Source organism: Neolamprologus multifasciatus, chromosome 9 (assembly GCF_963576455.1).
Source record: "Neolamprologus multifasciatus chromosome 9, fNeoMul1.2, whole genome shotgun sequence".
In the NCBI taxonomy this organism is placed as follows: Eukaryota; Metazoa; Chordata; class Actinopteri; order Cichliformes; family Cichlidae; genus Neolamprologus; species Neolamprologus multifasciatus.
In genome coordinates this window covers 10,368,037-10,384,857 of record NC_140447.1, presented here as the reverse complement: position 1 = coordinate 10,384,857, position 16,821 = coordinate 10,368,037, and the positions used below count along the sequence as shown (strand labels likewise).

General features: G+C 42.8%; 2 protein-coding genes across 3 annotated transcripts in view; one reads left to right on the top strand and one right to left on the bottom strand.

The window, feature by feature from the left end:
- LOC146511036 (uncharacterized) overlaps positions 1-16,821 on the top strand; it is a 189,776-nt gene that overhangs the window by 73,834 nt on the left and 99,121 nt on the right. The window lies entirely within an intron of this gene.
- The window catches only part of mmp16a (matrix metallopeptidase 16a (membrane-inserted)), a 74,073-nt gene continuing 63,584 nt past the window's right edge, over positions 6,333-16,821 (bottom strand). For both annotated transcript variants that reach the window (XM_085172223.1, XM_085172224.1), the window contains 3 exons: positions 11,695-11,845; positions 11,029-11,144; positions 6,333-8,685 (listed from right to left, as the gene is read on the bottom strand). In XM_085172223.1, coding sequence (XP_085028349.1) covers positions 8,351-8,685; positions 11,029-11,144; positions 11,695-11,845 — 602 coding nt within the window. In that variant the 3' untranslated portion in view covers positions 6,333-8,350. The remainder of the gene's footprint in view (positions 8,686-11,028; positions 11,145-11,694; positions 11,846-16,821) is intronic.

The window sequence follows — 16,821 nt, the reverse complement described above, 5'->3', positions numbered from 1 at the left end:
AGGGAGACTGGAAGATGGTTTTCATCTGTCACACTCCACATGCTGACAGTAACTATTCTATTTCTTTACAAAGAGAAAAGTGAAAATGGCTCCGTTCATCACTCTGAAGGAGTGATGGAGGATCTCTGAATGGATGTGGGAGGAATGGCATGAAAGGCAGGCATATGATCAAACTCCATATGCAGCACTGGAGGGAGTGAAATTGCCAAAAAGGATGCATTATAGATCTCACAGGTATGTCTGATTCATAGTCAAACACAGATAGATTAAAGTTAAAAAAAAAGTTCCTTGATCATCTTTAAAATTTTCCCAGCGTCAACCTGTAGTGTCACGACTGAGCGAGCGCGACTTTAATACTGCAAGGAATGGTGGCGGGCGAGGACTACGCATGGATGAACACAGGCACCAACAAGACAGGGATGCATGTAAACGTCTGAACAAATGTATTTATTGATTGACAGAGCACTGCGTTGAAAGACGGGCAACAACAGAGGAAAGAGGAAGAAAGATGTTCAGAGATACAGGCGCTGGGGGGGAGTGCATAAAAGAGCCTACAGAGTTTTTTTAATGGGTGCTATCACAGGGCCTCCTCAAAGATGATGAAGCAACGGACAGTTTGTGGTTTGTTAAGAAATCACCTTTCTTCCTGTGTTTGCCTGTTCCTGTATCAACCTTACAGTCCTTGCAGCAGCACAATCACCACTTTAAATTTGTGATAACATTTGAAACAGCAAGTGCCTGATTTTACACATTGGTAGACCAAAGCAGGATTCTCATTCCTACTGAGCAACTGATTTATGGCACTTGTGCCTTTAGTTGCTGTCCATGTAGAGTGACTTAGATTAGATAAAGTAATAACAGTAACCCAGATAACAAAGTCAGATCATGCCACAGTCCAAAGAACCAGTAGAGAAAAAGGTCCAAAAAAGCCAGTTCTAAGGCTTTGTAACTCATGAACCACAGTGAGAGCCATTATCCACTAATGGAGAAAACCTGGAACAGTGGCCGACCTGCTAAAACTACTTCAAGAGCACAAGAGGAGGTTACAAAACAACTCAGAATCATCTAAAGACCTCCAGGCCTCACGTGTCTCAGTTAAGGTCAGAATTCAACAATAAGAAAGAGACAAAGAGGCAAAAATGGCATCCATGGGAGAGTCGCAAGAAGAAAACCCCTGCTGACCACAACAAACACAAAGCCTCGTCTCACATTTACCAAAAAACATCTTGATGATCCCGAGACTTTTGGGAAAATACTCTGTGGACTGATGAGATGAAAATTCCCGTTACAGCTGATCTCAAACTAACACAGCAGTTCACAGAAAGGACAGCACAGCAACAGTCAAACACAGTGGTGATAGTGTGTGGAGCGGGGGCTGCTTTGCTGCTTCGGGACCTGGTTGACTCTCTAAGAAGGCTCGGCCATCAGTTCATGTCCTGAAGCTCAAGTGCACTTGCACACACAAGCAAGTCCAACACTGAATGACTAAACAAACAAACAACAAAATAAAAAAATAAAATAATGAGGCGTTGGAAAGATCTAGTCAAATTCCACATTGGAATCCAACGGAGATGCTTTGGCATGACCTCAAACAGGTCATTCATCGTCTTATTTAAGGTGATGCCAAAGCAAAACCCTAACAACTCTCTAAGAAGGCTCAAATTAATTCTGAGTGGGTCACAATTCTTCCCCAGTGATGTGAAAGACTCGTTGCCGGTTATCGGCAGTTATTGGTTTGGAGTTTGAAGGGCAAGGGAGATTTGGATCACTTTTTTACCCATAATAAATAAAATTCTCATTTAAAATCTGCATTTTGCATTTACTCTGGTTATTGTCTACTTAAAATTTGTTCAACAAATATTCACAAAACTCAGGAAGAGGCAAATACTTTCACATCACTGTATTTATGTTTTGATTAAAAAAAGAATGAACACTACATCGTGTCAGGTAGCATCCTTACGGCCAATCATCCACCCACGATCAAGCGTTTTACGTGTGTTTGTGTATGTGTGGCAGTAGAGGTCAAGTTTGTTTGTTTTTGTATGTAATCTATAACCCTAAATATGAATGCCTGTCTCTGGTAGTAACTCCTCATAACCGAGCTAATTATATACGCATGCTAACGATAACAGCTTCCACTAGGACTGATAAAGATGTTTATACGTTCGCTGTTTCTGTGTTTCTGGTCTCGAAACGGTTTTCAATAAAGGGCGTCAAATTATCTGGAGTGGGTCCACACACATAAAACTGCAATGCTTGACAAGCCTGTTTGGCCCATTTATTTTGGGGGAGGTTCAACAAACGGTGGGTTTTGACAATGAGTGAGCTGAGAGTCGAGGAGGAAGTGGTGGTGCTGACAAGTCTCACAGACACACATAGAGGAAATGTCATCAAACTCCCATAAAGACCCAACGAGCACGTAACAGAAAACAGTGAGAGTCACACAATGTTTGTTTTTTGCTTTCTCTGAATATAGACGATGCGCTGGCCTTTCTGCTGCAAGACAGTACAAGTAAACAGCCATTGATCTGCGTGTGCATGTGTGCAGTTATGTGTTTTAACCTTTTTCATCCAGCTAAAAGCAACAGCTTGATCCTGACTGACCTTCAAGAAGCTCCGTTCAGCTGCTGCCTGTTCTGCACTAATACTAGGAAATATGGTCCTTAACCTAGAATGAACCATCAAGAGGTGAATTACAAGCACTTGGGTTAAAGCATGAATTCAGTTCCCATTATAATAATCCGACAGCAGGAGGAGAAGCAGTGCTGCCAAAAATGGAACTGTTGAAAAAACGCTGGGTCCAGAGTTGCTCAGTTTAGCACCCTTGTTTCAGCCTGGCAGGAGCAGTGGAGCCTGGTGAGCCCACGGGGTTTCGTCCAGGCTCCAGTTGTGCGACTAAATGCCCTCAAACACATATTCACTCTCTCTGGCATTGTACACAAAGCATGGAGACCAGAGAGGGATCTAGGCACAGATGCAGGAGCAACATGTTTAATGCACACGAAGCACTTTTCTCTGTGTGTAGTGTTGCACATACAGACTGTTTTGAAGCTTTCTGACTGACTGAACAGCTTATATTGCTGCTAGAGGAAAGTACATACACTAAATACACCCCAGGACATCTGAGGGAGAACACAAACAGGGACGTGGACACACACTCCGAGTCTGTATTTACAGAGACAATGACTAAAAGCCTCTGGAAAAGAAAAAAAGCACCGATCTAAACATAGCTGAGCATATAATGCCTTTGTCTAACAGCAGAGGCAATTTCACCATTGCACAGGCCTATGACGAGAACCGATGAAGGGTTTTCCCTAAGAGTGTAATTTCATCAAACACACCCACACTCGGAGTCGTGACCACAGTCAGTAAACTGGCGTGACCTCACCCACTTTGTTGTCAGTAACTATATGTCAAATGTGTCCCAGCGAAGCTAGAATAAACAGTATCGAGGCATACGCGGCTCCTGTTTCACATTCAGTCCGCAATAAATGCCAATGCTGCACCTCTGGGACTGCACATCCAAAGAGCCGATTTTAATCATGCCACATAAAAATACAGCAGCGCACAATACCAGAGGCCTGCTGAGCCCAGATTAGCACGCACACACATTTCTCTGAGCGTGTTATTTTTTATTTATTTTTGTATATCTTTCCTGCCGATGGCTAAGTTTAATCTCTGGAGTGTAGAGTGCACCGTGGGCTGAGCCAATACCTGTATTTACTGTATGTCAGCCCTCTGACTGCACCGTGTGGGAGGGCACAGTGAACGCTCCCAGTCATATTTCATGTCAGTTTGATGAGCTCGATATCACCCTCGCGTCCGCAATCATGCCGCTCTAACCAGCAGCTGATTAGTTTAGCTTAGGATACACACACTGGGGATGGCAACTATGTGCTCCAACGTTAAGAAAGCCAAGCACTTTTAGAGCTCGGCAGATAAGTTGTATCTTCCTGTTTAATCCATAAAAAACTTAAGTGTAGAGGAAGTGTTAAACCATAACTGATAATTTCACCCTGTGGCTTGTTACACAAGTCCAAGGGTGTAACACTCTGAAGCAGAGACTGAATTGGACTGTTTAGGAATTACAACCCTTTCTATGCATTGTTTACCATTTTGAGAGGCTTAAAAATAATCAGACAAACTAACATTAGTTTAAATAAAAGCATTATTCATAATACTTGGATTAAAGTCCTCTGCAGGCAATGATGGCCTAAGGTCTAGGACCCATAGTCCTGTGTTTCCATCCTTAGATGTTCTGCCACCTTATGTTGCTTCTTGCATGTGGGTCTGCAGTTAATTAATAGTTTTCTATTTAACAACTGAAAAGCAGCTCGGCGATATGCACTGAAGGTCGTGAGTTTGAGTCGTTTGGTGTGGAGTTTGCATGTTCCCCTCTGTTACTCCGCCTTTCTTCCACAGTCCAAAGACATTAGGTTAGTAGATTACCCATAGTTGGGACTGTGACTGTTCTCTATGTTCTGCAACAAAGTGGCAACCTATCCTGGGCTGACCCTGCCTCTTGCTCTATGGCAGCTGGGATAGGCTCCAGCCTGGGGCAGGTCGAAGGTTTTGTGGTTTGATTCCTGGCTGCTACAGTCTGCAAACCAAATATCAAAGTGCTTTATGTTGCATAAAGCACTTTGAGTGGTCATGTAGAGTAGAAAAGCACTGTAAGCATTTTTGTGACCCTGAATTGTAAGACTGACCCGATTAAGTGGAAGAAAAGCCTGCTCTGTTGGCCATTGAAGAATAGTTTTCTTTTCTTTGCACTGGTTGTTTTTGTAGCATGCTTTGGACCATTCACCTGCACTGTGACTTGTCCAATCAGTTTTGCAGCATTTAGCTGAATCTGAGCAGAGTATAGCCCTTCACTTCACATATCCAGCCTCCTACTTCTATCAGCAGTCTCATCATTAAACACTAGTAACCTGTTTCCACTGGCAGCCATGCATGCTACAACATGATCTCTTACCTGAAGGCTTTTTAAAATCTTGAACACAAATATCATTTTGCTGCTTGTTTTAAACTCTGTGTATTTAAATTAATAAAGCCTGCCTCCTTGAGTGCGTTGCTGAGTTGTTAAGATGTTGTGAAGTTGCTTTTCCTAACCGTGGAAATAATTCTGTCATCGTGCACTTTTAGTTGTCTTCTCTGGCCTTCCAGGCCTTTTGGTGCTGCTGTGTTTGCTAGTGCATCGTTCTTTTTAAGAATAAACCCAAGTGTTGAGTTAGCCTCTCCTAGGTTTTTCTCCTAGGTTTTTGCACTCTGATATATATTTTTGTCATACATTGGTGATGGAACAGGACTGCTTGGGAGCCAAGGGTCCCATTACGTTTGAGGTTGGGAAGATAGGAGAAAGGGTATGAATATGACAAACTAAACATTTATCACAACACTTTTGTTTCTACATCTGACTGATTTACTATCCACTGTGGTGGTGTACAGAGGCAAAGTGAATGACCTATGAATGTAATGAAAAACTAACTCATCACATTGCAACAGAAAGCCGTTAATATCTGGTTTAAACAGAAGACGTTCTGTTGTGATGGATATCGAGTAAATAAATAAAAATGTCCTCATTAAGAGTATGTGTCAAGAATCGATGCTCACTATACCTTTTACTTAATGTTTCAAGCAGGATGAAAATAAAAATCAAAACGAATGCATGAGGACAGAAACTATGATAAAATGTACTGAAACTTTCATTAACGATGGGAATTTACCTTTTTAAAAATCTTTTATCGCACATTTATGTTTTGCAGGATAATATAGTGTTGAAGGAAAACGCCACACCCATACATCACAAGGCTGCAGTGGAAAATTACTGGACACAAAGGACAGGGCATAGAGTCTGAGGTGTGTGTGGGTATGATGGAGTTTTGTTTCTCTTCACAGGGAGAAGATGCTCGACTGGTGTTAAGATGTAAGATGAACCAGCTACCAGACCAAGTGCCAAATTGGGAAAGCCAAGTTTCCCTACAAACTGCATCTCCTTTCCAACTTTTTAACCAACCATACACACATCTTATTTGTGTGATACAATAAAAACTTCCTTCACTAGTGTGGGCGGGTGTTTGACAGGTCCACAGTGCTGTGTAACTTGAACCTTCAACCATTTAATTAAACTTTGAAACTGTATATTTTACATTTGCTCACCAAGAAAACATAAGAAGCTTTCACACTTTAGATGTAATCTGCAATAATCTTATGATATTTAACCCTATAAAAAACACTAAAGCTAAAAGGATTTAGATGCCTGAATGAAATTTGACACGGTTTCAAAATGCAGTCTACCTGCTGAGTTTAAAAAAACGAGTAGAGAGTTTGAAGGCGGTTCTTCAATGTATATTGATCAGTTTATTCATTCAATCGGGACATGTTTTTCTCTTGTCCCAAAGTCTTACACAAACAAGTCATTGTGACATGTCCAAGTTGTTTTGACCAGAAAACAGGAAAGAAAGAAAAAAAAAAAAACAGTATGTGATCATGAAAACAAACACACATTCAAAGACTACCCGTCATGACTCCATGACACTACGTGTTTGGTTCAGGCCAATTTGACTTGCCAATCACCCAAATGTACCACTTAAATCTTTTACAGTTTGTTTGTCTCGGATTTAATTGTAGCTGGAGGAAGGCAGGCGGTGGGACCGGGGTACACTTAAAAGATACAAAAGTGAACATAAACAGTATTTTTAAGAGAAAACTTCCTCCTCGGCTCGATGGGAGGGAAGGGGGTCCAAAGCCATGTTGAGCAGAACCGATAGGGTCGTACAGTAAATGCTTGCATGCACGTTGACACAGGCACTGATCTTGACTTGCTGTCTCACTTCAGTCTTCAGACAAGAGCATTCTGGGAACTGTGAGCTCTCTCAAACAAGGCAGTCAACAGGATTTTATTATTATCATTATTTTTAATTAAGTCCATTCACAAAAAAAGAAATAAAAAAATCCAAACAAACAAAAACAGAGGAATATGGGCCAAGGACAAATCCAGAAACAAGACTCCTGTCAGCCTGTCTTATGGAAATATCAAAACTAACAGTAACAAATACCTTAACACACAAAAATAGTGGCTTTACTCCAGAACCTTCCAACATCTTTTTTTTTTAGTATACAATACATTACTTTCAGTACAGGCTGGACCTACTGTATTAATCTGTCCAGAATGGCTCAGCAAGCCAGTGCTGAGGATTCTGAGTAACGTAATAAAATTCATAAAATACCAACCACGAGAAGCAATTAAGCAGCTTCTTTAAAAAAAGGAAGAAGAAACAAAAAGAAATAATAGCGGTATACAAATTAAAATAATAAAAAAAAAGAAGAAAAACACCAAGAACAGCAAAACCAAGCACAAGTAGTATGATGTATAATTAAGGCGAGTTAAAATATTGCAGAATAATTTGGCCCCTGTGTCTCAAACAGACTGCCACAACAGTCAGAGCTCCCCCCAACTCGTAATCGCTGCAAAGATCCAGAGAAGGGAAAGAAGGAACTAAAGAAAGAAAGAAAAATGTGATCCTCTTTGGAGAGAGATGGATTTTATTTGGTTTTGTTTGGTCTCTTCTTCAGGGATGTCTTAAAGGGAACAGTGAGGACCTCTTTTCTCACATGAATTCCAATAAAAAAAAGAAGAAAAAAAAGAAAAAACAAACAAAAAAACAGATGAATGATTGGTTACGTAATAAAGTTGTGTTTATCTGAGACTTATATTTTTTATTTTTTATTTTTCTGAGCCCAGTCTGAAGCTGGAGGAGGGGAGGGGCACGCGGATCAGAAAATAGAAAGCTGTTTATCAACAACCTGATATGACACAGTTGACAATGCAGTGCCCTGTGGGAAGAGTGTTTGTTCCCCTGAAAGTCCTCCGTCTGAAAAGCAGTCGGGCAAAGAAACAAAAAGAGGACGGGGATAGGAAGTCGAGTTTCTGAGATACAAAGTGATGCTGACCCTCTTGTTGATTTTTTTTCTTTTTCTTTTTTGTTCTCATTATTTTTGGACCGGGATCGAAGGTCACATCCGACAAAGATCCCCCTCCACAAACTGTCCCTCTGGTCCCCGTTTGTTAAAAAGGCTGGGGGCTGGAGAAAGTCAGCTTAAAGTCCTGGGAGTCGCCTTTTTTTAAACGCGGGATCACCGTCAGACTTCTCGGCTGGTTCTGCACGAAAGTATCGATCGCCGAAGAGGAGGAGGCGTGGCTTGTTGTTTTTCCCATAAAGCTGTCCAGTGTCCACCGTCCTCCTCTCTGTGAAAAGTGGGGGGCTGTTGTACTGTTTTTCCACAATCCTCTTAACTCCCACCCAGCTCTGCCCTCTCGTCTCTTAACCCCACCCCCCTCCAAAAAAATTCAAACCCATTCCTGCATGGAGCGTTTGCAGTACAGTATGTGGCGAGGCGTGCCCTTCCTCTTGAACTGCACCACGGTGTAGACCAGCACCAGCAGGCACAGTGCGAGTACGCAGGGGATCACTATGGCGATGGCCTTCACCGTGTTGGCCTCGTTGTCCAGCTCGATCACCACGTCCGAGTTGCCGTCGTCGGCCGGCGGGCGGCCGGGGTCGATGGGCGTCAGCTCGCAGCCCATGAAGTCCTTGAGGATGGAGCGCGGGTAGCCCGGTTCCACTCTGAGGAACTGGTTGCTAAACTTCCAGTACTCCTTCCCCTTGTAGAAGTAGGTGAAACCTGAAGCAAGGACACACGCACACAAAAGTTGTTAAAGAGTGATTTAGCACGTTTTCAGCTAATGCTCAGCTCTGTCAGTACTGTCAAAATGTGCATTAAGCTGTCACCGAAAAGCCATCAAACTGGATATAATGATAACAATTTCATTCAGCTGACGGAAAGGTCACCAGCTAGGGCGAGTGCTAAAACGTGAGGAATACGTCACATTACTAGCTTATAAGCCATTTGCTGTTAGATCCTCATCGATACACGTCAGGCATCATTTTTACTGCTAACATATTCTGAAGTAACCGGGCACAACTGTTGCTTTGGAGGAAGCTCTTTCATGTCTTTTCATGTATTTAATAAAGTCACAACCTATTCAAAGAATTTATTACTAATTGAATCTTTAAAAAAGAAAACACCTTTTATCTTAAAAGGAAAAAAATTATTCAAGCGAAGTCAAAATAAAGATAACCAGCCAGTAGTGTGTGTGCTGCTCTGATGCTGAGCCACTGTTACGGTTTCAGTTCAGTTGTTCTGCTGGGATATCTGTGTCTGTCCCTCAGGACTAATTATACCGGTCATGAAAGAGAAAACACACCCGAGCGGGAGTCAGTCCCCGTAGCTACGCTCACACAAAAGCGCAGCAAATGTCACTGGCAAACAAGGCGCTTTCTAAGCCACGAGAGCGACGGTCGATTATGTGACGGGACGTGAGGGCAACTGTCCCACCTCTCCACAACGGCTCTAGCGATGGAAAAAAAAATCATGAAACACAAAGAAACTATTTTTTTGTTGATCCATGCCCACAATATGTTCATTTCAAACTAAACTTTGCCTCCACCGTCCCTCAAATGCTCACTGGGAAAATGTGCCGTGTAAAACTGGTCCGGAGAGCCTGGCTGAATTCTCGAGCTCTCCTCTCCCTCGTTGGCCTCCTTTCACACTTTGTGTTTGTCCATTTATTATTTATGCGCACTCCTCTCTGAGAAGATGAGGAAAGAAATGTTCTAAATTTCCAGGCGAGGGAGGCCAGCGCTTTTTAAACAACGTGTCGGTTGGAGATGGTTCGAGCGAGGAAATGAAACAGCGTAAGGTGGGATTTTAGATGAAAGCGGGGCCGGCCTGGCTGAGTGGGAGACTTGATCACCTTGTCGGGCACAGCTCTGTCTTCACAACCTGACCGCGTATAGTGAGACAAGCCAAACCACACAATGCCCTTTGAATTAGTATTTACAGCTCAGCTGAGTACTGTGATTAGCTGATGAATTACAGCCACTGTCGGGCGGCAGGTTCTGTCACACTTTTCTCCTACATTTAACCCAAATTAAGCGAAAAAGGGGTTTTTGTTAGAAATAGAAAGATCCACATGAAGACTAACTATACAGCTCCATAACAAGTAGAACTATTCACTGAGAGACACAGAGGGGGAGAGCAGAAGAGAGGTCAGACAGGCTGAGCTTGTATGGGTTAGAACCAGGTCAATGTCGCCCTGGGCTCCCCGCTCCGAAACGTGCCGTCTCATACACACTGTCGTGGGCTACAGTAGCGTGCTCAATTACGCCTGGCGATCTGGGTCAGTGTTATGAGCGGTCCACTTGGCGCGCTGTCTCGGCAAACAGCCGGCTCGCTCAATAAACGAAGGCCGACATATTTACGTGCAGAAACATACACAAACAGCCATCGTCCGCTTGGATATCAGTCCATCCTTCATGCTCTGATTGATGTCCGCTCCACCTGGCCTCACCGGCAGAAACGCCCAGCTACAGGTCTGGCAGGGGATCTTCGGCACAGATGGCGCGAGCTTTCAACACCACCTGCTCTGTTTTTTCCAAACGACTTGCAGCCAAGACCAGACCCCAAACCCACCTGGCACGGTGCATCCAATGGGAAAAGATTATTTTTGTAGCCTTGCCATCTGAGCGGCCTATCGTTGAGCTCCCTGCGAGATTTCAATCCCGCCTACCCAAGCCTGAAGAGAGTCAGTTGGCTTAAAACCGGAATGAGCACCCAGCGGTGGTCTTGTCCTTTCTGCTTTCCACAGTCCGGCTCCGACTGGGTCTTATGGCATTCAGAGCAGGATGGACCGATTACGCAATATTTTCTTGTGAAGCAATTCATAAAAAACAGGGAAAAATGTATTTCTGGATGATCTGACCTGCTTTTTGTTTGGAATACGCAAAAAACATTTCCCTCTGTATTGCATGTATGGAAGCGTGCCACACACTGAGACTCAGTTTAATAAGTGGGGCAAATTTCAATCAATGCTACCCTGCCAGTGACCATCTGAAATCAATGCAGCCTGGCAAACGAACTGCGACTTGCTTGCCAAACCAGAGTATTGTGCAGGACAAATCGTACCATTGGCTTTGTCCACGAAGGCCCCCTGTGGCGATTCAGGCACACCTCTCCACACTGTGATAGGCTTAGGATAGCCAAGGTCCATGATTCTCATTTCCTCATTGTAGCGCCAGTACCTAAACAGGAACAAACGATGAGCCACGGGAAGACAAAGCAGGTACTATAAGGCTAGAGGAACACAGGGCTGAAAATGGAAACAGATGGCATTTTATGTGTATACCTAGTATCTTACTATCACACTGTCAGCTTCCTCTAGTGAGTGAATTCAACTAATACCTATCATAGCAGGTGTGAGAGGCATGGGGAAAATCTAACTCTATCCCACATTTTCCCTGAACCTTTTTCACCTTGATGATGTGGGACAGCAGACAAACAAAGAAAACGAATGAACCGTCCTCTAAGAGGAGTCGCTGACCTGATTTTGTAGCAACATATTACAGATGGTTCTTTAGCACAAGTGTTAAATGAAATCAGATTGAGAGCGACTCTGTGTCAGATCAGAAACACTACTTTAAAACATTCTTCCCGTTCTTGTTTAGTTATACTAAATATCCACCAACTTAAGATCATACGCTTCGCTTTTAAGAGACCTTTGCAGGCTAAATTTGCACACGGCTTTCAAGGAAGAAAGTCCAGATCTGATCTAAGACCTCCACTCGCACCCACCTGTCCCCTTTAAAGAAGTAGGTTTTGGCCACATCCTCCCACCACAGGGCGGTGTCGATGCTCTGTGAGGGCATGCCATGGGCAAACTGGGAGATGTCCTTGGGGTATCCGGACTGCAACACCGTGTCCTTAAACACCCAGAACTGCTTTCCTGTATATCAAGAAAGAGAGTGAGAAAAAAAATTAGAAGGAGGACGAGTAACCGTGGGGATTACCCTCCGGGGGGGGGGGGGGGGGGGGGGGGGGCAAGAAAAACCCAAAACGCACTGAACACACGGCAGGCAATAACCTGTTGCGTTGTATTACTGTATTTGATGCTGATACTGTTGAAAGAGGGAACAGAAATGGTGACAAGCTCCCCTTGCCCTTGCTTAGAGGTGCTCTGGGAACTTTTTGGCGCTGGCAAACTGAGCTGGTAGCTGCTCAGCTGTGATAAAAGGAAAAAAGCTGCAAAGCTTGTGGGAAAACTGGCAAATTAAAACCTTTATTTTTTAAAAGTTTCCTGGATCCATGAAGCCAAGAAAATACTTGGGTTGTGATATTGTTGCTGAAATATTAAAAACCATATATCTTTTTCTGCTTTGTTCCTCGCCTCCATTTTTTCCTGTCTACAGCCTCCTTCCTGTGGAGTAATTAGGTTAAACAGCACATTTCTGACACCGCGTGACCCCAGGAAGTGCATTTCTTCATCAATGGTGGAGGCGTAGGGTGGGTCAAGAGGAAATGTGTGTTGGGGTGTGTGGGGGGAGGTACGTGGCAGAAAAGAAAAAGGGAAAGAAGGAGTTGGAATGACAAAGGCAGAGCAGATGGCGTTTTTATTATTCCCTTTATATGATTAAATCAAATGAAACGGAGCCTGAGGCTATGAATGTTTGCTGTTTTATGAGCGGGAAAAGAGCAATCATCGGTTTAATATCTCCAAAATACTTACAGTATTTCTTTCAATAATCGCGGCGCTGACAAAAATAAATCAGGGTTTGGAGGAAAACATAAAAAAGGGCTGACAAGGAGGAGTGTGTGACATGTGCAGATGTCAGACACACACACAGTACGCTTCAGTCGCCTCTGAATCTCTGTAACATTCAAGACATTGAATATAAGTAAATTAAAGTTTTTTATAGCTTGTTTTTAAGACAAAAACAGAGAATCAAACATTCAAACAGTGTTCGCAGAATCTGATTAACTGGCTGTGTTTAAAGAGCCGGATCCTCGCGCCTCCCTGGTGTCTAACTAAACACCAATCAGCCTGAAACACTACATGGAATTTCTGCAGGGTCAGCTTTACAGATGACCACACAACTTCTTTCTTTCTTTTTTTAACAAATGCAGGAAATGGATGTCAAATAAGGGAGGCAAAATCCCAGCAATATCTGGCCTCATTCATTTTCTTCACAAATTCCCCATGTCTGACATTTCACCCTAAAGTATTTAAACAATACGGATACGTTAGAGATGGAAAGGTGGAAGGAACAGTAGGACAGGGTGTTGGCTGAATGTTAAATGGGAAGGCGAGACCTGCGACGGCCTCTTTTTTTCTCAAAAGGAAATTCCTGTCATTTCAAGTCATTCTCTCTCAGCGCTCCGCTCACCGTGGGTCACGCTTCCTCCCGGCCTTGATACACCACGCTAACACGCCACACCCTGAGGTTAATAGTGACCCGTCCTCAGAAAGAATGAGTTGAAATTGATTCATAAAAAAACTCCCAAACTTTCCCTTCTCTCACTCTTTTCCCCCCCAATCCTACATAGAATGGGATTCTCCGTTCTCGCTTTCTTTTTTAAATTGGAGTCGACTTGCATCGGCCTCCACATAAAAGTTGAGCTTCATCTTCAGAGCTATGAGAGCTGCTTTGATGTAGTGGTGGCTCTGGCATCTGCTGCACTGCAGCGACTAATCCCCCCCGCCTGCCCTCAACAGTGTATGAAAAGTGTTATATAGGATGAAGATTTGTTCCAAAAAGGAGACGCCTCCTCTTTACACAGGCCACACACAAAAACGGGAAAACCAGGAACCACACATGCGCCTGTGAGTACTTAACTTATTATGCATACGCACGCCCAGTGTGACCCCGTGGCAAAACCTGCTTTAATGTCTGCTTGAAATCATCGCGTTCAGATCTGGAAATGCATTCTTCGACATGGCGTTTAAGCAAAAATCATCGCAGGCTTTTCCACGTACAACAAACAGCCAGACAGTCTATGGAGATTCTAAGTTTGTCAGATATTCTCCCATAAAACTAAAAACTGCGCCGATGGAGCAGGAACAGTGCTGACTGCAACTACTGAACATAAACCAAACATAACCCCCATTTCTCACAAAAAACAGAAGTGTAAACTGACTGCTATTTTGCATGATACCTCCATCTGTAACCCTGTGGTATAAGGTAGGGAGCAGTAAATGTACTAAAAGGTTACACTGTGTTAGAAGAGTTCCTGCTCAGGACCCGAGCATTCACCCTTTCACTGAGCATTCACCCTTTTGGAGCCAAAATGCCAGGGTATTAATGTTTTGGCTAAAATTAGATGCTCTGTCCTAAATGTTTTATTTTGTCTGGGGCAATGAACATTCATACCTAAATTCATTATACCATCCCCTCTTCTCTACTTAATGTTTCAGATTAGAATCTGCTGCTGAAAATATCTTTGTTTGAGACATTTTATCCTGCATTTAGCTATCGAGTGCATACAAAAACCTCTTTATGGGGTAACAGTTTTACAAAGAACAGCCAAAAACAGTAAAAATGTTAATAAAATCTTTATATAATTCATGGAGTTAACATTAGCTGCACTTGGTAGCTAGCTCTGATGCAGAAGTGACAAGCTAACAGTAAGTGGCTAACAGTAAGTGGCTAACAGTAAGTGGCTAATAGAAAACATACATTACTATAGAGTATTATATAAAAAAACACTTTTTCTACTTTTGTTTTGCTTTATTAAACTTCTGTTAAGTTTTGAGTGTTTTTGCAGCATGTTTATATTTGCCTGTGTTTTCTTAAATTGCAGAGCATTTGACCCCTCATGGCCACCGTGAATATCTGCACTGACACAATATACCACACAGGAAGAGAGCCAGACATAAGCAGGATACCAAATACCTGTGGCTGTATATAACTGTAACCAGCACCATGACCTCAAACTTGAAATAAGACCCTACAAGAATGCGGAGAAAACCTCTTGAGCAAGCATTTGGAAACAGTGGGAGGAAAAAACTCCCTTTTAACAGGAAGAAACAAGAACAAAGCAGAACCAGGCAAAACTGGTTGGGAGTGAATTCAATGACATTTTTCATTTAAAATTCAATGTACACGCCAATACTGGTCCAGCCTACAGCTCGAGTTCAATGTGAGAGTTTTGATCATCTCTAAGTGATTAAAATTGGACGTGATGAGCGAGCGGTGAGTGTCACTGATCTTTTATGACTCTAGTGGGGACCATAGGGTTGCCAAATGAAAATCAGGTTATATTTAGAAAGACTTGAAACTATCAATCAAAGTCAAAATTTTCCCATAGATTTCTACAGACCTTTATTCTTTCTGCAACGATAAAAGTTGCCCCCTGCTGGTCATTAGAAAAAATGCAGGTTTAACCTGCCACATTAGCCGAGCCTGCGTATTGTTCTGCTCTTAATCTGAAATAAAACAATATAAGCATGTCTGCATAATTTAGATGTAGAGAGTAGCTTTGTCTGTCTTCTGACACAAAAGCCTCAATCAAGCTCTGATTGGATCCTGCCTCCCAGGAAGAAAATACATACCCCTATATGTGTGCTGTGCATATGCAGGGCGCCTCCGAGTAAAGCTGCAAAAGCCCATGCTAATCTGATTAATTTAATTTCAATTCACAACACAGCTTCTTATTAATCAACATTTCTCCATGTAAAACACTCTTCTTCTAAATCTGCCTGCATGGTGTTGCCAAACTGTGAATGGTAATTCTGTAAGGGCATATAGCCTGATTAGCAATCCACACAGCAGGCCCGGTTCGACTGATGCGTTTAAAATTCATGCTGAACTTCTCGCGTCTCTGAAGAATTCAGCGAGGGAAACAACTAATACACTGACATTGGCGTAGGAACGAAGAGCACACTCTTAATGTATACTGTGTCTGTTTCCAGACCTGCCCAAAAAGCACTAAGCTAATCAGTGTCTCAGCCACGACAGCCAAAGCAGACTCCAACGTCCCCATCTGTGGATGTATTTTAAGAGAATTCATCAGACGAGAGCTGTTCAGAGTATATTCAAAACGCCTGGTTAGACGAGGAGTTAAAGTGCCGCCTTCTGCTTTCTGACCGACTTTCTTCCTAATTTTTCTTCCAAATGGTGACAGTCAGAACAAGGCCTTCTGGGAAATCAGCTGCGTGTGTTCAAATGAAAAAAGGCATTCTGTTAGTATGAATTTTCTAACTCTACCGCTGCCCAGTAAAGAGCAGGGTGGAGGAGAAGGCAGCGAAATCAAACTTGCAGAGCTGGTGGCACACCCGGGACCAGCAGTCTGCATTTCCAGGAATTGTTTGGTGTTGGAAATAGAAACGAGTTTGAGAGAAGATTTGTAGTTTTTTTTTTTTTTTTATCCCAGCAGATTTTTGTTGCTACCTACGTCTCCTTTCATCAACACCCTTCCTTCCCCGCCTTTCCCTGCCTCCCGTCCTCTCTGTGTGAATGCAAATATGAGGGCCGTGTTTGTTTGCTGCTTCTTTTAAGTGGCTTTGCAGCTTCAGACATAATTAGTCGTAAAGCTGTGTTTTGTGGGCTCAGTCTAGATTTGAATGTGAAGACAAAGCTTTCAGTAAAGTAAAAAAAAAAAGAAGAACAATTAAAATCAGGTCTCATCAAGCGGCGAGGCTCTCCTTGCACATGCTGTTCCAGTGATTTCCAAGACCTGTGCATACAGATTGTGTTTAACTGCAGTGGACGATTTTATATGAAAATATATCACTGGAGCAGAAAAATGCAACATATGCATTATTAAAAGGCAAAGCTGTTTGTGGTAAACTTTCCTACCAAAGCAAAACAACTGCTTTAATCCTCCCCAGACTAAACTCAGTGCAGTGCTCGGAGGGAGCACGATAACATAAAAAAATCCCTCTATTTTCAACATACACACATGGAAATATGTGTGAATATAGGA